The sequence below is a fragment of the Pituophis catenifer genome, unplaced genomic scaffold (assembly GCF_029215685.1).
Source record: "Pituophis catenifer annectens isolate HBS135680 unplaced genomic scaffold, rPitCat1.0.hap2 SCAF_17, whole genome shotgun sequence".
Lineage (NCBI taxonomy): Eukaryota > Metazoa > Chordata > Lepidosauria > Squamata > Colubridae > Pituophis > Pituophis catenifer.
Window position 1 is genome coordinate 12,569,248 of NW_027256897.1, and position 21,990 is coordinate 12,591,237.

The 21,990-nt window shown below is 47.0% G+C and overlaps 2 protein-coding genes, 1 long non-coding RNA gene and 1 other non-coding gene across 4 annotated transcripts; 3 read left to right on the forward strand and 1 right to left on the reverse strand.

Annotated features, from left to right (window-relative positions):
• Nucleotides 1-484: 484 nt before the first annotated feature.
• On the forward strand, nucleotides 485-4,390 carry LOC139325676 (general transcription factor II-I repeat domain-containing protein 2A-like). Its single transcript, XM_070955627.1, has 2 exons — nucleotides 485-497; nucleotides 2,298-4,390. The coding sequence occupies exon 2, from the start codon at nucleotides 2,324-2,326 to the stop codon at nucleotides 4,169-4,171; it is 1,848 nt and encodes a 615-aa protein (XP_070811728.1). The 5' UTR covers nucleotides 485-497; nucleotides 2,298-2,323; the 3' UTR covers nucleotides 4,172-4,390.
• Nucleotides 4,391-5,177: 787 nt separating this feature from the next.
• LOC139325901 (small nucleolar RNA SNORA17) lies at nucleotides 5,178-5,310 on the forward strand. Its single transcript, XR_011601122.1, has one exon. It is a non-coding gene; the product is annotated as a small nucleolar RNA SNORA17 (small nucleolar RNA).
• LOC139325677 (uncharacterized) lies at nucleotides 5,200-8,018 on the forward strand. Its single transcript, XR_011601114.1, has 4 exons — nucleotides 5,200-5,427; nucleotides 5,642-5,689; nucleotides 6,480-6,593; nucleotides 6,690-8,018. It is a non-coding gene; the product is annotated as an uncharacterized lncRNA (long non-coding RNA).
• Nucleotides 8,019-11,083: 3,065 nt separating this feature from the next.
• On the reverse strand, nucleotides 11,084-20,656 carry DIPK1B (divergent protein kinase domain 1B). The gene is made up of 4 exons (XM_070955634.1): nucleotides 20,534-20,656; nucleotides 19,285-19,392; nucleotides 14,687-14,863; nucleotides 11,084-12,361 (listed from the first exon to the last, which is right to left on the reverse strand). The coding sequence occupies exons 1-4, from the start codon at nucleotides 20,597-20,599 to the stop codon at nucleotides 11,549-11,551; spliced, it is 1,164 nt and encodes a 387-aa protein (XP_070811735.1). The 5' UTR covers nucleotides 20,600-20,656; the 3' UTR covers nucleotides 11,084-11,548.
• Nucleotides 20,657-21,990: the final 1,334 nt, after the last annotated feature.

Genomic DNA, 21,990 nt, shown 5'->3' on the forward strand with positions numbered 1-21,990 from the left:
TGCCACAAAGAAGAAGAGGGGGTCAGATTATTCTCCAAAGCACCTGAGGGCAGGACAAGAAACGATGGATGGAAACTAATCAAGGAGAGAAGCAACCTGGAATTAAGGAGAAATTTGAGGAGAAGTAACCAGTGGAACAGCCTGCCACCAGAGTTGTGGGTGCTCCATCACTGGAGGCTTTTAAGAAAAAACTGGACAGCCACCTATACTATAGGATCTCCTGCTTGAGCAATGGGCTGGACTAGAAGACCTCCAAAGGTCCCTTCCAGCTCTATTCCCGATTCTATTCCATTTCCTCCCATCTGTAATTTCCCCCAATATAGTAAGTTAACAAAAAAAAAAAAAATGGCGAAACAGGAGGCCTTTTGTTCCTCGAGGTTTTCCGTCGAGCGCGCGAGCGCTCCTCCGTAGCTCCGCCCACTCCCCCCCCTCTCCCTATATAAGGCGGAGACCACGTGCATTCGGCCGTTTGTTGCTGGGTTCGGGAGCGAGCGCAGGTCAGTCCGCTGCTGGTCGTATAAAACGCTTTCGCTGCGAATTCTATCGAGAGCGCCTTTAACGTGCTCCGGCGTTAGGAGGGCGCTTGTCGGGGATGGTGCAGGCAGGGGTGTATGAACTGCAGCTCCCATCGTCCCCAGCCGGCTGGGGAAGACGGGACCCGCTTTGCAATTAAAGCAGGCATGCGTGGGGGGGTGCTCCCTCCACGCCCACCCACCCACCCGCGCGGGATCTTGCCTTGCAGGAGAGCGGAGAATGAACCGGCGGCTCCCTCGCCTTTCTTGCTGCTTTTGACACCTTCTGCGGGGGGGGGGGGCGGGGAGAGAAGCCCCTCTTGAAAGACCCCCATCCGATTTGGTACACTTGGGGAGGAAAAAGCAGCTTGAGCTAGAAATTGTTCGGAGTTAGTAGAGTAAACTAAACTTGTCACTTTAAATGGGGAGAGTGGGAGACTTCTTGGGCTGGAGCTTCCTTGCAATCGAACAGAATAGAGCTGGAAGGGTCCTTGGAGGTCATCTAGTCCAGCCCCCTGCTCAAGCAGGAGACCCTCTACTATTTGAGACAAGCGGCTGCCCAGTCTCTTCTTAAAAGCTTCCAGTGATGGAGCACCCACAACTTCTTGTGGCAAACTGTTCCACTGGTTCATCGTTCTCAAATGTTAGGAAGTTTCCCCTTAATTCCAGGTTGCTTCTCTCCTTGATTAGTTTCCGTCCATTGTTTCTTGTCCTGCTTTCTGGTGCTTTGGAAAATAAAATTGGCCCCCTCTTCTTTGTGGCGGGCCCTCAAATACTGCAATACAAGTCACCCCTAATTCTTATTTTCTCTACACTAGCCAAACCCAAATCCTGCAGCTGTTCTTCTTATGATTTAGCCTCCAGGCCTTTGATCATCTTAGTTGCTCTTCCCTGGACTTTTTCTAAAGTCTCAACACCTTTTTTGTAATGGGGTGACCTGTCTTCTCCAGCTCCTTCCACAGTTCAGCTCAAAAAACCTTTGCTTCCTACTAGGCTCGTTTCCATCCTGTTTCTGCTTTACTTCTGTCAGAATTGATGGCGAGATCTTCAGAAAAAGAGAGTTGGAAGGGACCTTGGAGGTCTAGCCCGACCCCCTCCTCAAGCAGGAGACCCTCCATACCAGTAGTGGCGAACCCATGGCACACGTGCCCGAGGGGGCACTCAGTGCCATCTCTGTGGGCATGTGCACCATTGCCCCAGCACATTTCGGCAGAGTTTGTTACTAGAAAGCCAGAGGGAAGCGGGGCCAGACTGCTTCCGTCCCCCTCTCCACGCATGCCCGAGGACATTTCTCATCACCTGCCCAGCAGCCCAATGGGAGTGCTTCCTCCCTCCCCTGTCTCGGGTAAGGCGGGCAGCTCACATGCGCCATGAGGGTGCGAGTCTGTGGCGAAGGTGATTCCCTTGGTGGGGGTTAGGTTGGAGGGGAGCAGAGCGCTTCGGGCCACGGCACAGGCTTTGCAGCACCTGCCTTGTTGCTTACACCTCCCCTTCATCTTATTTCCCAAGTAGGCCCAACACATGTACAGCGGAGGTGAATCAAAGGTAGGAAATGCACTCAGATGCCCTTTTTCAGAGCAGGCCAAAAGCTGGTGGTCAGTGGAGCATTGTCCCCTTGCGCTGGTGGTCAGCAAATTCAAAAGGAACCCCCAGCTGAGAATCACTGCCGTGGATGGTTGATTCAGGGAATAGCCATTTCTTTAGTGTTAGCTATTTTTGTTATAGGGATAGATTTGTATTGGGTGCTTCATTTTTTTTTTTTTTTTAAATTTTGTGTTTTTGTAGACTCCCAAGTCTTGAACCACCCAAAAATGAGTGCAGCAAAAAAAGCAAAAAGAGATAGTGGAAGATCATTCCAAGAGGCCTGGACAGAGTCGTTTGGAGTGATTGAACACAATGGGAAAGCGTTATGCGTTCTGTGTAATGAAAGTGTTGTATGTCGCACATCAAGTGTCAGACGGCACTTAGACACCAACCACAAAAGTGTTGCCAAACTTGGTGAAACTGAAAGAAGAGAGTTTCTTGAAGGGAAATTGAGGAAATATTCCCAGGATCTTAGTTTTTGCGACGATCTTTCTAGAACGAACCACCTGACAGCTGACAGTTTTCAAATTTCACACTGCGTAGCAAAACATGGCAAGCCCCTCTCTGATGGGGATATTATCAAAATGGCCATGTTGTCTGGAAGTAATGCCCTTTTTCATGATTTCCCAAACAAGGATAAAATCATTCGACGCATCTCTGAGACGCCACTTAGCAGAAAGCCTGTGAAGGATCGAGTCCAGCGGATGGCAAGTGATGTTGGTCAGCAGCTTGCCACTGACCTACAAAAGGCAGCCTGTTACTCCATGTGCTTGGATGAAAGCCCAGATGTAAATAATCGTGCAAGGCTAGCAGTAATTCTGCGTTATGCTGTTGGTGACAAAATGAGAGAAGAGCTGGTGAAACTGGTGTCTTTGCCTGAAAGGACACAAGGGATCGATATCTACAATGCTGTGATGGAGGCTTTTTTGTCACACGACATAAGGCCAGAAAAAGTGGTTTCAATTACTAGTGATGGGTCACCACCTATGGTGGGGGCAACATCTGGTTTCATACAATTCTTTGTTCAAGAAACAAAACATGAAGTCATTCAGTTCCACTGTATTATACATCAAGAAGCTCTTTGTGCCAAGGAAAACAGCAAAAAATTTGACAATATCCTTAAAGATGTCACAAAAATGGTGGATTATATCATGGCTCGTGCTCTGAATTTTCGACGGTTTCAAGCACTTATTGAGGAGGTTCAGGCACAGAATAATTGTTTACCTATGTACAATAATGTCCGGTGGCCGAGCAGAGGACGAGTCCTGGAGAGATTTGTAGCCTGCTTGGATGAAATTAGGCTGTTCATGAATGAAAAAGGGCAGGAATATCCACAGCTCACTGATATGGCCTGGCTTACCAACCTCATGTTTTTTACAGATTTTACACTACACTTCAATGTGCTGAACAAACAACTACAACGTGTAGGGAAAACAGCAGAAAGGATGTTTTGTGATATCAAAACGTTTGAGAGAAAACTGCAGGTTTTTGAAAGAGACCTTGAAAGTGGGCAGCTGAAATATTTTCCAAACCTAAAAAGGCATTTAGAAAATTCTACAACATTTGCAGACAATCCTACAAGCCATCAGGAAATCTACAAGGAATTTTCTAGCATTGTAGCAGCTGCAAAGGTGAATTTTAGTAACAGGTTTTTACAGTTCCATAAGATGGAGACAACCCTGGCTTTTCTTACTTCTCCAGATAAAGCCAAATTTGAAGAACTCGATCTTTCCTGCTTACACTGGTTAGATTTAGAGAATCTGGAAATGGAGCTATTGGAATTTCAAGAAAGCTCTATCTGGAAAAATAAATTCTATGACCTGCGTGAAACACTTGAGAAGATAGAAAGGATGACAAAGGACAGCACAGTTAGTTCTGACACGGTTGCCGGTACTTCTGAAAATGAAATCCTTAAAGTGTGGAATTCTTTGCCAAATAATTTTAACTCAATGAAAGCGCTTGGGATTGCTTTCCTGACTTTGTTTGGTTCATCTTATGCTTGTGAGCAGCTGTTTGACACCAAAATGAAATCTTTAAAGTGTGGAATTCTCTGCCAAATAATTTTAAGTCAATGAAAGCACTTGGGATTGCTTTCCTGACTTTGTTTGGCTCATCTTATGCTTGTGAGCAGCTGTTTGACACCAGAAACAGATGACTTTTGAGTGCTGCATGTCTTGCTCTCAAACTTACAAGGTTAGACAAATTATCAGCATGCATACAACAGGAAAAATCACATTAATTGTTCAAAAGCGAACTTTTACCTTTCAATAAAAAGTTGTTTGTATCATTTGAAAGTTCTGTTGTTGTGTTTTTCTTTTAAGGCAAAAGATGTTAATGTACGAGTTGTTTTTTTCTAAATTAAAACCTCAGTATTCAGGTTAAATTGCCATGTTGGCACTTTGTGACAAATAAGTGGGTTTTGGGTTGCAGTTTGGGCATTCGGTCTCTAAAAGGTTCGCCATCACTGCCTGGACAAATGGCTGTCCAGTCTCATCTTAAAAGACCTCCAACTTCTGAAGCTGAGTCCGTCCACTGGTTGGTGGTTCTCTCTCAGAAAACGTCTCTCTCATTTCTAATTTGAATTTCTCCTTGATAAGTTGCCATCCATTGTTTCCTGTCTGGCCTTCAGGTGCAATTAAGTTTCTTCAAGTGTTTGTGCTATGAAGCCCCACTTGGATTATAGACAATTGTGGGTTTGGACTCATTTTTTCCTCCCTTTTCATTCTACTGTAGGATTGGAGCTAAGAAGCCTCCATGGGTCCAGGAGAGCCCTCCCTTGAGCAGAGGTGAGTCTGTGACTTCCCGGGAGATCCTTGCCCCCCAATTCGGGGGTTGCACTGCAATTGTTCCAGCTAACCACCTTTGCAGAAGTAACCTCTGCAGAAAAAGGAAATTGCAGCAAGGCCTTGGCAGTGCTGGTAAGGCCAGCTCACAGGATGGGGCTGCTGAGGCTTCATAGCAAAATGAGAGGTTTTAAAAGAGCAGAGACAGTGTCACAACAACCTGCAAATATGTACAGTGACTAAAGCAAGGGAGGCCCCTGCAGGTTGTCCCCTCCTCAAAGGCATTCCCGGGTTGGGGGCTGCCCCTACGAGGCGTTACAGGCATGGCTTCTGTGCTGTGTTTGTGTCAGTAGGTGGCACAGAGAAGCAGGCTAGATCTACGCTCAGTGCTCTGATGGGTGGGCACTCAGAATGATTACTAGCCTGACAGAATTTGCAAATTTTCTTTTGATCCTTTGTGGGGGTTGCAGGGTCTGATCCCCAATATTTGAGTCTGGATTGGATGCCAAGAAAGGAAGAGGACTACGCTTGTAAACTGTTTCTGAGGGGTATTAAATTCAGCTTATTTTTCAGATGAATAGGAACACTGCCATTTCTAGTACGTCACTGCTCTTAACTTTAGAAAATGCAGGTCAATCTTAAAAAGAGTATTTTTCAGGTTTCCGTTCATCCACGATGTTAGGAATTTTCAAAAAGCATGTTTTTGTCGAATCGTTAGGACAATGATTTGAATCCAAATTAACTAAACCACTTTGTTTATAGGGACATGATCCTGACTCTTCAACACATGTTTAAAATGAGGTCTGAAAGGTAAGATTGTACTGTAGTGTTATAAGCGTTCAAATGAATTTGGAGGCTACAATAACTTGACAAAATTTGTTCTTGGCAGATTGTGCATTCTTTAGGACAGGGACATTTGAATTAAGCACTCCCCCCTGCAAATTTAGTGTCTTCATCTGTTGATTTGAAGCCTTTATTCTTTTGCTCATTTTCTGAGCACTATAAGGGGTGTTAATGAAGTAGAAAATGCTTCATTTTGAATATGGAAATTCAATTCCAATGGTTCTTCTCAACTGCTTTCGGTCTTCCTCAGTTCAGCAAGTCGAAAACTGACCTGATCCATGCTGGCAAGACAGGTGTTGAAGTCCAACCTTGGCAACTTTTTAAGAACTGGATTTCAGCTTCTATAACTCATCAACCAGGCATGCTAGCTGGGGAATTCTGGGAGTTGAAGTTCACAAGTTTCAAATTTGCTGCCTGTGTTCATATTTATATATGCCTCTATTATAAATTTGCTGCCTCTATTTCTATGTACCTTCTCTGAAGAGAAACCTGCAAACAGGTTTTTCTTTCGCATCTTTGCAGAGTAGTTTTTACGATGTAACATCTGCCACAAAAATTCTTGCAATTTTAATAGGTCTAGAAGGAAGAAACATTTACAGGAAGAAAAGTTAACAATATGCACTTAGCTGGAGCATTTCATCTTTTAGTTGTTTTACTTCTTATCTCTCATCCCTCCTTTATTTTGCCTTGCTTCCTTGATGACTTAATGAAGACATATTTATAGACAATTCTGTAATGTGACTCTCTACTTTTCTAGTCATGGGCCAAAATGAAGATGTTTTGTCCTGAGCCTTACAAGGGAGCAGAGAAGTCATGAAGTCCAACTCCTAACCCTCGGAGGATTCCTGTTGTGGCATCACTGGCGATGGAGGTCAGCATTCCCTTGGACAGGGTTTATTTTATTGAAATGCAACACTTTTATTATAAATAATTAGTATGAAATTTATTTGATGTTCCTTCTGGCCAGCAGCGTCATGGGCGCAAGCAACGGGAACGAGATGGGATGCAGTTCTGAGAGGTTTCCAAGGAGTCCGGCTCCATTCGTCCTTCAGTGACCTTCCTCTTCAGTTTCACTTCAATTCAATTCAGCGTGGGTTCTTTCCTCTAGCCTCAATGTGCACTTTTGGAGAACCATCACTTGGGAGATGTGATTTCGAGTGAGCCATGTTCTGAGCCTCCTTGAGAGCGCCAGCTTGCTTGTGTTCTTTAAGCTCCTTTGTCAGCTGAGCTTAGTGGAGGGTATACAGGTAATCCTTGAGTTATGAATGTAACCCAAGGATTCGTTTGATTGAATCACGTCAAATGAATGTGATCACTCCCTGCTTTCCCCAATGCATTTGTTAATCAAATGAGCAGGTCATTAAATGCACATGAGGTATCTCAGAGTGGGGAAGAGATGTGGGACATCCTCGAATCCACTGAAATACTTCATACTCTCCTGGGGTCCCCACAATTACTCCCCCTCCATCCTCCCCCGCCTGCCTTGCTAGCGTCCCGGATTCCACTTACTCCTCCCCACCCCATTTCCCATGGATTACTTACGTTTTGAAAAGGTCCAGAAGAGGCTGACCCGCTTGCAGAGAAGCCAAAGTGTTTTATTCAGATGGTGGCGAAGCTGTAAGAATGTGAAATCAAAGGAAAACATTTTTGCCAGCTTCTGAGAAAAGACTTCGGCTTGGGGCCGTGTCTCCAGCAGGCTTCTGGTAGTAGAAAAGGCCTGGGCAGGACCACAGCAGCCTTCTGCTCCAAGACAGCTTCAGGGATTGAGACAGCAGCAGCAGCCGCCAATCTCATTTGAACTACTTGCAAGCAGTAGCAAGCAGGAGCCTGGGCCCAAACTAACCTGCAGGCACTCAGGGCAGAGAAGCCGGTCTTTTATTCAGATGGGGAAAGCTGTTTTCTCTCTGTGGTTGTTTGTATGGGTGAACAACTGCTGTGGTGCTGCAAGATTCATCGTTTTGGGCCTTGTTTGGAAATACTAGTGGGGTGCTGACCATGTAGCTTCAAATGTTCGCTAAAGGAATGCTTGTAACCGGGAGATTAACCTGTACGGAGCAGCTGTCTGAAGACAGAGGTGCCTCCAGGTTTACTGCAAATATTGAATCCAGGAGCGGCCCCAGAAGCCACCCAAAAGGGAGATGGCAGCAGATCCGCCCCTCGCCCGGCCTGGGTTTATTGTCCTTCCTCAAATAGACATTCTGGAATTAAATCCAGTATCCTAATGAAAGCTGGCCAATGCAGAATAGAAGAGAAATATTATAAAGAAGTTGCAAATAAAGTTTTCCTCAAATCAGAATGGCCTCTCTGTTTTCAATGACTCCTGCAAGTTTTGATTCGGCCCAGTGCTTATCCTACCTGGGCTTCTTTCTAGGTAGGGGGAGGCTTCAAGAGGGGATGGGAGGTTGCAATGGCTTCCGTGAATGTGGCTGGCTCACATGGGGCTCCATCCTGACTGCCCCCCCCCGACTGACATGGGTCTCACCAGCTCAGTCCCTGAAGAAAGGGGGAGAACAGGTATCCCCCAACAACAGCCTTGTCCCCCCTAAAATGCCTTTTGGCTGCAAGAGAATTTTCCAAAAGTCTCTTGACAAGCCCATCCTCCAATAGTTGGTTTATTTATTAGATTTTTTATCCGTCTCTTACTAATTTATAAGGAATTCAAGGCAGCAAGCATACTACAGGCAGTCCTCAACATACGACCACAGCTGAGCCCAAAATTTCTGTTGCTAAGTGAAACATTTTTGAGTTTTGCCCCATTTTACAAACTTCCTTGTCACCGTTCGTTGTTCAGTGAATCTAGCTTCCCCGTTGACTTGTCAGAAGGTGGCAAAAAGAAGCCTGGGACACTACGACCGTCATAAATACGAACCAATGGCCAAACATCTGAATTTCAATCACGTGATCACAGGGATGCTACAATGGTCAAAACTGAAAAAGGGTCACAAAGGACTTTTCAGTGCTGCTGTAACTTAGAAAGGTCACTAAATAAACTTGTAAATCTAGGATTACCTGTCCTGTACTCCTTCCTCTATTTTCCCCACAACAGCCCAGCATAATCTGTACCAGTGGTGGGTTCCTCCCGGTTCGGCCGAGCTGGTAGCGGTGACGATATGACGTAACCAAACCGGTTCTCTTTGTTCGGGAGCTGCCCCCCCGCGTTATTCTTACCTTTTATTTGGCCCCGCCCCCAATCTCCGCTGCCTCCCGAGTCCCAGCTGATCGGCTAGAAGGAAAAAAACTTTAAACACTTGCAGCGGGGCTTCAAAGGGCTGCCCTACAGCTGATCAGTGTTAAAAGGCAGTGTGGTGGTAGACCAGTGCGCTCGAAAAACAATTGGGTAGACCGGTGCCTCGGAAAACAATTGGGTAGACTGGTGCTGGTAGTAAAACATTTTAGAACCCACCCCTGATCTGTACCCTTAAGTGGGGTGAGCTGAGCATGTCAGAATGCCTTATTTTAACAGCTGGTACCATTCCATATGCAGTTACAAATTTAAGTTTAAGCTCAATCCTGGAGGCACAGAGGAGAGCCCAGAAGGTGATGGGCCACCTCATCCAAGGATTGGGAGGGATGCCTAGATGGACAGTAACCCCACTGTCCTCATACTTATGACTGCACCTTGTCACATGATCATAATTCAGGCACTTATCAACCAGCTTGCATTTATGATAGTTACCACATCCTAAGGTTAGGTGAGCCACGGTGGTGCAGTGGTTAGAGTGCAGTGCTGCAGGCTACTATTTCTGACTGCCGGCTGCCTGCAATTTGGCAGTTTCATTTAAGAATCGCCCAATTCATTTAACAACTTGGAACAATTTGCTTAATGGTGGCAAAAAAAAGCAGGGGTGAAATCCAGCAGGTTCTGACAGGTTCTGGTGAACCGGTAGCGGAAATTTTGAGTAGTTCAGAGAACCAGCAAATACCGCCTCTGGCTGGCCCCAGAGTAGGGTGGGAATGGAGATTTTACAGTATCCTTCCCCTGCCACGCCCACCAAGCTATACCATGCCCACCAAGCCACGCCCACAGAACCAGTAGTAAAAAAATTTGGATTTCACCACTGCAAAAAAGGTTATAAAATCGGGTATGTCTCACTCAACAAAGATTACGTCTACAGCTGGCTCAGCTCTGCTTCCTTCCAGGATAGGAAGTTAGAGCGGTCATCTTTTTAAAATAGATGTGAAGGCCAGCACCATAGATGGTTGAGGTTGAAATGCCTGGGTCTGGGGGTCAGCCTGGAGGCAAAGCCAATATTTTTCTGTCGTGTGTAGAATTCCTCCTGTCGCTTTGAGCAAGCCAACAGTGTGCAGCGGCAGCCAAAAAAGTCAATGCAATCCTAAATTGCATCAACCGAGGGATACAATCAAGTTCATGTGAGGTACTAATACCACTCTATAAAACCTTAGTAAGACCACACCTAAAATACTGCATCGAGTTTCAGTCACTACATTATAAAAAAAGATGTTGAGACTCTAGAAAGAGTGCAGAGAAGAGCAACCAGGATGATGAGGGGACTGGAGGCTAAAAGATACGATGGACGGTTGCAGGAACTGGGCCTGGCTAGTCTAGGGAAGAGAAGGACCAGGGCAGACAGGAGAGCATCTTCCAATACTTAAGGGGCTGCCACAGAGAGGAAGGAGGTCAAGCTATTCTCCAAACCACCTGAAGGCCAGACAAGGAACAATGGATGGAAACAACAAGGAGAGATTCAACCTGGAAATGAGAAATTTTCTGACAGTGAGAACAATCAACCTGTGGAACAGAAGTTGCCTTCAGAAGTTGTGGGAGCTTCATCACTGGAAGCTTTCAAGAAGAGACTGGGCTACCATTTGTCAGAAATGGTGTAGGGTCTCCTGCTTGGAGAGGGGGGACTAGATGACCTACAAGGTCCCTTCCAACTCTGTTAATCTGCAAACTCTAAGTAGTCTCTATCAGCAATGGATACCATACACCGGATTAGTCTATTTAGGGCCTGGTGAACGTGTGGCCTGCTACTGAGCTGAAAGTGAGCCTGTCTCCTGAAGCTAAGGAACCTAATTTTTCAGTTCACTGCAAGGAACGGGTGTCTGGTCAGACAACTGCCAGCATTTGACTTCATCACACAATAAACCTGATTGTTGGATTAACCTTATTTTTGGCTGATGCATTTCAGTTAACTAAAGGAATTGAAATCCACATATTATAAAATTATAGTTGTTTGAAGCCAGCCTGAGAGTTGGCAGCATGGCTGTCACAGAGGATGTTCAACCTTTGTTTTGAACTGGCTCCCCCAGTGAAGGATCAGCCATGTCCTTGAAGCAGAATGCACAAGAGCGAGAGAGAGAGAGAGACCATTTATTTACATCAGATAGACAATTGTCCTCTCCTCATCCCGGCTACACTCACCTGGAGATCCCCGTCAGTTCCACAAAAACTGCTTTTCTTTTTCATCCCTTCCCATTCCAAAGTTCTCTCCCGTCTGTGGCGCGCAGAGCCACCTTGCCGGGCACGCCTACCGTCGCCCGTTGCTCTTCCGATTTCCAGCACGCAAAGGCGCACCGGGTCTTCATGCGTGCATGCACACCAGAAACCACAAGACCAGGTGACCGGTGCACATGCGCCCGCTAGAAACCAGAAACTCAGCTTCCCAGCGCGCGCATGCAAGCTGGGGAACTGCTCTTCCGGTTACCGATGCACCATGCGTGCGCGCGGGGAGCTGCTCTTCTGGTTTCTGGCGCTCCCCCGTGCACATGCTCCCGTGCCGAAAAGGTTCGCCAACACTGCCTTAGACCGAGTTGGGAAGAGGGGAGCCCCCCCCCCGGCCTTGTCCTTGGGCTTCTCAGGGGCCTCTAGGAATATTGCGTGTTGGAAATTTTCTTCCACAAGAGGGTCTTGAGGCTGTTGAGCACCAGCGAGTGGTGCACCTCCATTTGGCTGGCCAGCCCGCTGAGCGTGGTGCACGTTTTCAGCTGCTTCTGCAGCTCCTCCTTCAAGTCACTCGGGGCCCCGTGCAGCAGGTACTCCAGCAAGAGCCGACACACCTTGGCGAGGTTGGGCTGGACTACGTCGCTCTTGCATTGCTTCATGAGCTTATCACACGGTGCCACGCAGTCCTTCCCGTAGGTGCAGTCCATGTTTTGCTCGCAGTGACGGCCCTTAAGGAACCTCTGGATGGTCATCTCTGCGGCCACTGTCCTCAGGTCCACCATTTTGAAGTCGTATCTGTTATTGTAGCCCATGTTGCTGAAGCTGGCCTCACAGATGTAGAAGTTGCCGTAAGTCCCGTGGAAGATCTCCTCCACGAATTCCAGAAGTCCAATGGCGATTTTGGCTCGCCGGGGCCAAGCGGGGGAGAACCACTGGCGGATGACTCTGAGGACGGCGGAAGGCAGCAGCGGCTGCAGGAAGGGAGGAAAGTCCATGGTGTGAAGGGAGGTGTGGTGGATCTTCTCCGTGAGATACAGATCGCCGCAGTGCCCCAAGAGCCTGGGGGTGTGCTCCTTCTCGTGCAGGGAGAAGGTCAGCAGGAAGTCGTTCAGCTGCAGAAGGGCCCAGATGGATTTCGCTTCGGCCAAAGAAAGCTTCCCGTCCCGATTGACGTCGGCCATGGCGATAATCTGGCTCACTAAATTGGTGAGGGAGGCTTGATCCCCAAGGCCAGCCTGTGAAAAGAAAGAGCAACCCAAGACATCTTGTGAGGATCTCACATTACAACATGGAACAGCAGGGAGGAACATTTACAGTAGGATAGAGCTGGAAGGGACCTTGGAGGTCTTCTAGTCCAACCCTCTCCTCAAGCAGGAGAGCCTATGCCATTTGAGACAAGTGGCTGCCCAATATTCCAATATTTGAGCAATGTTCCAATATTTGAGGGGCTGCCACAGGGAGGAGGAAGGGGCTCAAGCTATTTCCCAAAACACCCAAAGGCCAGAGAAGGAACAATGGATGGAAACTGATCAAGGAGAGATTCAACCTGGAAATGAGGAGAAATTTTCTGACAGTGAGAGCAATCCACCCATGGAACAGAAGTTGTGGGAGCTTCATCCCCAGAAGCTTTCAAGAAGAGACTGGACTGCCATTTGTTCCTAACCCCTTCCCAAGATTCTAATAGGATTCTCCGAAGGTAGTGTCTCTTAAAATGTCCACATTTCTTGCCCCTCTCTCTCCATAGGAAGTGGTGCCAACCTTGACACAAATCAAAACTTCCACTGATTAAGCACCCACAATTTCTGGTGGCAATCTGTTCCACTGGTTAATTGTCCTCACTGTTAGGAAGCTTCTCCTTAATTCCAGGTTGCTTCTCTCCTTGATCAGTTTCCATCCATCGTTTCTTGTCCTGCCTCTGGAAAATAATTTGACCCCCACCCTCTTCTTCATGGCAGCCCCTCAAATACTGGAATGCTGCTATCATGTCACCCCTAATTCTTCTTTTCTCTAGACTAGCCAGACCAAAATTGGACAACTGTTTGTGGCTTGGGGAGACTTTGAAAGCTGAGAGGAACTGTTAACCATGGGTATTTGCCAAATGATGGAATGAAGAGGAGCTTGGCTCTGTTTTCACCTTGAGAGCCCTCCGGGCCAAGTTATTTGGAGACCTCTTATCCCAGATGGCTTCTACCTGTCCTACTAGATGCCAGATGGGCTTCCTCCGGCTCCAAACCATTTTATCCCCACTGTTCTTATGTTAGTTGAAATCTGTGGCACATAAAAGAGGGATGTATCTATTTAAGAAATTTACATGGATGCCCGCTTTTTCTACCTATGGGTGGCTCACGGCAACAATAATAACAAAAAAAACACACAATAAGACACACACAACCCAAAAATTCAACATCTCCAAAAAAGCTGGCACCCTACAACAATATTCCCTGATGCATAGATATCCACAGTGCCTGGGCTCCAGCCTCCCAGAATCCCACCCGACCCCTGGGAAGAAGCCAACTTTTTAAAGGTCTTCCTAAAGGGTGGAATCTGGTGGGGGGTGGGGGTTGCACAGAACGAGGGCCACAACGGAGAGGGAGCACTGACCAAGTCCTAATAGATGAGAGGCGGGTGCTGGAGTTCTCCCACTTCATCCGGCCTGATGGAGCTGGCAGAAATTCCCAGGGAGAAGCGGTCGTAGAGACTGCCTGGCTCTGTGCCAGACAAGGCTTTGAAGGTGACAACTATCTCCTTGAATTGCATAATGAAGCAACCCTGGGCTTGTTTCTAACTGTCTCATCCTGCAGTCTTGGATGAAAGAGATGGATCATTTCATCATTTCCAAGATGGCCCTTTAATCTGGAAGCTCCTCCTTCCATGGGGCAGTTGCAGTCCCCCTTAAAAAAGGCCTTCTCTCTGAATTTGAATTCAAATTCAAACCTTTATTGTCAGAGTACAACATGTGTACCGTGTTTCCCCTAAAATAAAGCCGGGTCTTATATTAATTTTCGCTCTGAAAGATGCATTAGGGCTTATTTTCTGGTTAGGTCTTATTTTGAGGGAAATACAGTACTAAACGCCTCCATCTGTTTGAGGATCTTAACTGGGGCTTATTTTTGGGGTAGGGCTTATATTACAAGCATCCTGAAAAATCATGCTGGGGCTTATTTTCCTGTTGGGTCTTATTTTCAGAGAAATGCAGTACTAAATGCATCCATCTGGCTGACACACTTATTTAGGGCTTATTTTGGGGGGTAGGGCTTATATTACGAGGATCCTGAAAAATCATGCTGGGGCTTATTTTCCGGTTGGGTCTTATTTTCAGGGAAACAGAGTACTATGAGATTGGCTGAGCCGTCCTTTGTGCACCTCACCAACACAATACAACTCACAGTGAAAGACAAAATAAAATAAATAAATAAACTCAACACGCTCCTCTGCCCATCTGCTCACACATTCTGTGGCAAGGGGCAGCCTGCCACATTGCAAGCCACAAATGCATGTGCGAATCGGCCCCTTGAGAGCTGGTCCAAAGGTCGTCTCCTGGGAATGGAGAGGCCACTCACTTTCAAGAAATTCAGAAGCATCTCCCGGAATTCATCCATGGAAGTCCCCCTCGTTGGCTTGTTGAAGAGGACCACGTCTCTCCTAGGGTCTGTATCTGGGTTGCTGTCGGCCTTCAGGGCTTCTTCCAGGCCGCATTTGATAATCACCTCTTTCTCTTTCCAGAGGCCGCTGTAGACCTGCAAGATACAACAAAAATGGTGCCTGGGAACTGTGTTAGTTACCTTAACCTCAGCAGCTGGAGACTTACAATGTACACTGTCCCGACTTACGACTGTGATTGAGCCCAGAATTTTGGTTGGTAAGTCCTGACAGTTGCAAAGTGGGTGTCATCAGGTGACCATGCCCGATTTTATGACTTTTTGTAATGTGGCCATCGTTAAATGAACACGCCAGTTGTAAAGAAAATGCAGTGGTGGTTAATTGAACTCATTGTACACTATGGGGCATTGTTTTTTGCAAAAACGGAAAGTACATGCTGGTTTCTAGAAAAAAAACCTGCGAATCACAGTCACGCGACTGTTTCAGAGGTGGGTTTCAGCAGATTCTGACCAGTTCTGGAGAACCGGTAGCGGAAATTTTGAGTAGTTCAGAGAACCGGTAGTAAAAATTCTGACTGGCCCCACCCCCATCTATTCTCTGCCTCCCAAGTCCCAGCTGATCGGGAGGGGAAATGGGGATTTTGCAGTATCCTTCCCTTGCCACGCCCACTAAGCCAAGTCCACCAATCCATGCCATGCCACGCCCACCGAGCCACACCCACAGAACTGGTAGTAAAAAATTTTGAAACCCACCACTGGACTGTTTCCCTGTATATCAACCCTGTAGATGACATATGTATAGCCATATTTTATTGTAGCTTTCATATTGCATTTTTTCTACTAGCTTTTAGGTTTGTAAGTGTAAAATTTAATACTACCTCAGGCACACTACTTTCCAACTGTTGCAAGGGAGGTTGTAAAGATAAAGGGGGAATGTTATGTCTAGGTGGCATTCCTTTCCCATGGGAACAGAGAAGAGGCCTGCAGCTGGACGAAGGTGGAGTTTGAAGTCACCGGACTGTTGGACTGGGAATTGGTTGGAGATTGTGGCTAAGGGAGGAAAGTTTCATAGTTTTGCTTTTATTGGGTGTAATTCCAGATCCGGTTCAGAGTCGGAATTACACGAAGTCCTTGCCAGTTTAATGTGCACCTAATAAATACATCTTTATAAATGTATATAAATTGTATAAATACAACGAAGATGGATGCTTTGGATTTTATCTTTTGGGGTATGTTACTTGGAGGTTTGACACTGTATAAATGTGGGCTGGTTGCCGAATGCCCCAAACACAATCACATGATCATGAGGAGAAGGATGTCAGAACTTTGAATCTGTGTCACAAGCCCCTTTTTTAGTGTTCCCCTGGCTCTGGAAAGCAGAAAAACCACTTCATTTTCAGATCCGAGCTTTCCCAGAGGAGTTAGCCCAAGGCTGTGATGGCAAACCTATCACATGCGTGCCACAAGGTGGCATTCGGAACCATATCGGTGGGCACGTGAATGTTACCTTAGTTCAGCTCCAGCACGCATGCGCGTACTGGGCAGGTGATTTTTGGGCCTTCCGGGCCCACCAGAAGTCGGCAAATGGGCCGTTTCCGGCCTCTAGAGGACCTCCCGGTGGGGAAGGCAGTTTTTGCCCTCCCCAGGCTCCTAGAAAGTCTCTGGAGCCTAGGAGGGCGAAAAACGGGCCTACCGGGCCATCACTTGCCAAAAGTGGGGGGACTCAATGCGCAGGGTGCATTGAGATTTATTTATTAAATTTGTATACCGCCCTTCTCCTTTTGGACTCAGGGTGATGAACAGCCAAAATAAAAAAACATTTGTACAAAAGTTAAAATAAATTATTTAAAACTAGTTAAATAGAATTTGGCCCATAATTTAAAACATATAAATTAAAATCAATATCAACGTTAAAACCAACATGGAATCAGGCCAGCCCGGCTAGCTGAAAAAAGTAAGTTTTTAGGGCCTGACGAAAAGTCTGGAGGTCTGAGATCACTCGTATCTCTGGAGGTAGATCGGTTATGAGTTATGGGTGTGAGAGTTATGGGTGTGGGCACACCCGTGTGCGACCCCCTGCGTGACCCCCGCTTTTGGCATGTGACGGCAAAAAGTTTCGCCATCACTGTCCCAAGACATATCTCAGAATTGGTGATAGAACTCAATTCAGTCAGAAAACTTGAGTTTTGAGGCGGAGCTCCAATTTGAAAAAAAAAACAAACACATATTCAAGTTCCCCTGGCTCTGGAAAGCAGAAAAACCACTTCATTTTCAGATTTGGGGTTTCCCTGAGGAGGGAAAAAGTCAAGGACTCCTTGTATAGATTTCCTCCCACTTGGGGACCTCTCGGATCCAACTTGCTTCTGCCTCATCCTGTCCTACTTCATATGTAGTTTAAACCAGGGATCAGCGACACGTTACTCTGAGCATCTGGATTTCTATGATGTCCTTATGCAATGCTCTCTACATGGGGCTCCCCTTGGGGTGCACCCGGAGGCTCCAGCTGGTCCAGAATGCGGCTGCGCAGGGGATTATGGGAGCGATGGGGCACTTCCATGTGACACCTCTCCTGCATGAGCTGCACTGGCTCCCGGTGGTCTTCCGGGTGCGCTTCAAGGTGTTGGTGACCACCTTTAAAGCGCTCCATGGCTTAGGGCCGGGATATCTACGAGACCGCCTTCTGCCGCCAATAGCCTACCACCGGCCAGTACGCTCCCACAGAGGGGGCCTCCTCAGGGTGCCGTCCGCCAGACAATGTCGGCTGGCGACCCCCAGGGGGAGAGTGGCACCTGCCCTCTGGAATGACCTCCCCCTAGAGATATGCATGATACCAGACCTCCGGACTTTTCGTTGAGCCCTGAAAACTCATTTATTTCACCTAGCCGGGCTGGCTTGATCCCATCCGTTTCGGTTTTAATTTGAAATTGGTTTTAATTGGGTTGTTTTAAATTGTGGGCCAAAATTATTTAATTACCTTTTAAACTGTTTTCTAAATTTTGTATGCTCTGTTTTATCTCGGCTGTTCACCGCCCTGAGTCCTGCTGGAGAAGGGCGGTATACAAATCCAATAAAATAAATAAATAAATAAAATAAATAAATAAACAGCTGTAGACCCTGAATATTAACTTTTTTTTTAACAAATAGAATAGCACTATAACAAAGTTGGAAGGGACCTTAAAGGTCTTCTAACCCAATCCTCTGCTTAAGCAAGGGACCCTGCGCCATTCTGTACAAATGGCTCTCCAATCTCTTCTTGAAAACTTCCAGTGATGGAGCAGCCACAACCTCTGGAGGCAAGTTGTTGCACTGTCTTAACTGTCCTCACTGTCAGGAAATTTCTCTTTTATTTCTAGGCTGCTTCTCTCCTTGATCAGTTTCCATCCATTGTTGCTTGTCCTGCCTTGAGGTGCTTTGGAGCAGTAGTCACCAACTGGTGGTCCGTGGACCACTGCTGGTCCGTGAGAAAATTTTGATGGTCCACAGAAAAATTATTTGCATTTTTTATATTGCACTAAATCAGGGGTCCCCAAATTACAGCCCCTGGGACAGATATGTGCAATGAATGTTTGTGTTGCTGCAGAGAGTCTCCCCCTTCGGGGTCTTTTTGTGTGGGTCAGAGGGGGAGGAGAAATTCCAACTTGGGGTCTGCTTCGGCCTCCTGGTGTGGGGCTTTGGGCGAAGGCTGGAGGGAAGCACCGCTGGTGGCAAAGAGCCGGACGGCCTCGTTCCAGAGGGACTGCATCATGGCCTGGAACTGGCTGACCATCTCAGCCTGCTGAGCCTCCAGGTGCCAGTACCTGGCCTTGCACTCCTGCAGTTGTTCCCTCTGCTTGGAAAGCCTATGCTCATAGTCCTCAGTGAGGTGCTTCTGCTGAGCCTCCTTCTCGGTCAGATCCAATTTGAGCTGAGCTGTTTTGCCAACTCTTTCTCATGCTTAGCTCCAACAACTGCTTCCTGTTGGGGCCCTAAGGAGCCTGGGCGGGCAGGCGAGGACTGGCTGGGAGGGAGGGGCGAGTAGAGGCTGGCGAGGTGCCCCTTGATGTGAGTAACATTGAGTTGGCCACACCCACCCAGTCACATGACTACCTAGCCACGCCCACCCAGCCGGTCATTAGGCAGATCATATTAGTGGTCCACGGAATTTAAAATTATGAATTTAGTGGTCCCTGAGGTCCGAAAGGTTGGTGAACCCTGCTTTGGAGAATAGCTTGACCCCCTCTTCTTTGTGGCAGCCCCTCAAATATTGGAAGATAGTATTATGTCATGGCAGTCTTTTTAAGGGAAAGATTTCAGATGTAACCCTGGAGAAGAGATCATGAAAGCTCCCACACTACACAGACATGCCAAAACCCCAGAGAATTTGAGTTCTCTTAGAAATTCCAAGATAATATTATCTTGGATAGAGTTCCATATCAACCAGGCTACCTTTTCTTCCAGTTCTCTGAAGTTATTTTTTCTGAAAAAAACAAATTTTTCACATTTTTCCAGAGACAGCCCAGCCCCTGTCCGAAACAAGGAACTTGTCCTCAGCATAAAGCACGTGATTCCCCAGGACTTACCTGCTGGGTGGGAGAAGGTGACAAGCAGTGTTCAAACACCAAGGTGTGGTCCTCACAAAGGTCTTTGCACATTGATCCCGAAATGATGCCTTTGTTGTATTGATCGCACTGAGAGAGAGAGAGAGAGAGAGGGAAATCCTGAGCATCTCTTTGGCTGGGATGACGAGGAATCTGGAGCACTTCCTGTCTTTATAAACTCAGGCTACGAATATTTTATCTACTTAACAATACTGAAAAACTGCTTCCCATCAATTAAAAAGAAAAAAGGACTCTGGGCAATTTATTAGTTATTAAATACAGGTCCTCAAGTCCTTATAATAAGGAATTTCTTCCTTATTATATAATGGCCCCTCCAGTAGCCGAATCAGAGAAGGAGGAGACGTGGGAGTTAGGGTCAGCATCAAGGCAATCTGAGAGCGGGAGAGGGAATGGAGCTGGCAGAGTGTGAGAGAGAGACAGAGGCGGAGCCTTGGCCGTCCGTCAGCCCTCAGATGGAGAGTCAACAGCTCCCAGGTCTGGAGGTGGCTGATGAGGAAGAGGAGGAACAGCTGGGCCCAGTGCCTGACACGCAGCTGCACAGAAGGCAGAGGAGAGGAGAGCAGTGGAAATCTATGGGCCGGTCCTTGGGACGGAAGAGCCACCGTTGCTAGTGAAGCCCAACCAATAAGCGCCTCGGTGGTGCAGCGGACTAAAGTGCTCTTAAGTGCTAGTACTTAGCTGCCAGCTGCCTGCAATTAGTGCAAGTTCGGATCTCACCAGGCTCAAGATTGACTCAGCCTTCCATCCTTTCGAAGTAGGTAAATTGAGGACCCGGATTGTGGGGGCAATAAGCCAACTTTGTATAGAACAACACCGCTTAGGGGCCCCCGAAAGCCCTAATAAGCAGGTATATACCAAAAAAAAAAAAAAAAGTATGCATAATGCACTGTAAGCCGCCCTGAGTCTACGGAGAAGGGCAGCATATAAATTGGACTAATAAATAAATAAATAAATAAATAAACCCTAGCTCTGAGGATAAAAGGCAGAGATGAATAGATGTGGTAGACAACTATTCATCTCACGGTCGGACAGACTTGTTAGCCTGCTGTGTGAGAGAGAAACTTTTTGCCGGGACTGCTGGCACTCCTAATAAAGCAAAGGAATCATTGCTTCAGCTACAGAGGATTTGCTGTGTTGCGGTCCCTCTGGAAGCTGCCCTGCCCTCACTTCTCTGCTGGCTGGAGGAGCCCCTCCCAAGAGAAACACTCACAATGATCGCTTGGCAGACGTGTCCCCGGCAGAGCTCGGAGTAGGATGAATAATGCATGTAGACCATCCAGCTGCCCACAAAAATGCCCAGCCAGGCAAAGAAGAGGTACTTCACTTTGATGCCAGGAAGGCGGCTCTGATAGGAGAGAAACAAAGCGAAGGGGGTCAGCACGTTCCAACAGCTACAAGGCACCAGTCTGGACATCCCTGGCTGCAATGGAGGGTGGTGCCACCTGGCATGCCTTGGCTGGTCTCAGCAGCTAAGCCAGATGGGGCTAGTGAAAGACCAGTAAGAAAGCTAGGTAAAGGTAAAAGTTCCCCTTGTACATATGTGCTAGTCATTCCCAACTCTAGGGGGCGGTGCTCATCTCCGTTTCAAAGCCGAAGAGCCAGCGCTGTCCGAAGACGTCTCCGTGGTCATGTGGCCGGCATGACTCAACGCCAAAGGCGCACAGAACACTGTTTCCTTCCCACCAAAGGCGGTCCCTATTTTTCTACTTGCATTTTTTTTACGTGCTTTCGAGCTGCTAGGTTGGCAGAAGCTGGGACAAGTCACAGGAGCTCACCCCGTTACGCGGCACTAGGGATTCGAATCGCTGAACTGCTGACCTTTTGACTGACAAGCTCAGCATCTTAGCCACTGAGCCACCGCATCCCTTTTAAGAAAGCTAAGAAGTGCAATTAAAAGTTTAACTGGGAGCATCTTCACCTTTGAGTTGTGATGGAACGCTCTGGCTAGGATTCATTCCTAGTATAACTGTCAGGTTTCGAGGTCGTCTCAAATAAATTGCATTTCAAACAAAGTCTTTGAAGGAAAACTCCTATTTATTAAGCACGACATTCTAAAATCCGACTCCATCGAAGCCAACACTGACTTCCAGACCCAAAACCCTCCCTTTCCGTTCCCCACTTCCCTGCACTCATTGGCCATCTTCCAAGTCATTCTACCCCTAATCTACTGCTCCAGCTCAAAGGAATTTCCCCCTCCCATCCCATCTCCTAGGGGATATTATCTCCAGGGAAAATAAGTAGGTAAAAAGTCAAACGTCCCTTTCCAGATGCCTCCCTTCTCCTTCTTATGTCAGCACTAGAGTAAATGCAGCTTGAAGTGCTGACAATAACATAAAATAAATGTTGGAAGGGACCTTGGAGGTCTTCTGGTCCAACCCACTGCTGAAGCAGGAGATCACTCTGTCCAATCTCTGCTTGAAAGCCTGATTTCCCATCAAACAATCACAAGAACCCCCAGTTTTTCCCTACCTAGTGTGTTGTGTGAACCCAGTCCTTGTGCCACACAATTCAGAAACTGCAGCGGTTTAATGCCTGCCTTTGAACTGATTAATTGCTTGATTAAATCACTTTAAATGTAATTTGCATACAAAGCAGGAGGCCTCCCTAGGGGACAGATGTTAAACGAAAAGCAGACAATGTGTTCTCTCAACAGAGGAATGCAGAAAC

Excerpts from the sequence above, each read along its gene's own strand:
- LOC139325676 (XM_070955627.1), top strand. The coding sequence starts at position 2,324 with ATGAGTGCAGCAAAAAAAGCAAAAAGAGATAGTGGAAGATCATTCCAA.
- DIPK1B (XM_070955634.1), bottom strand. The coding sequence starts at position 20,599 with ATGGTCTACATGCATTATTCATCCTACTCCGAGCTCTGCCGGGGACAC. Across the intron at positions 19,393-20,533 it reads ACGTCTGCCAAGCGATCATT|TGCGATCAATACAACAAAGG; the intron begins GTGAGTGTTTCT and ends TCTCTCTCTCAG. Across the intron at positions 14,864-19,284 it reads CACCTTCTCCCACCCAGCAG|GTCTACAGCGGCCTCTGGAA; the intron begins GTAAGTCCTGGG and ends TGTATCTTGCAG.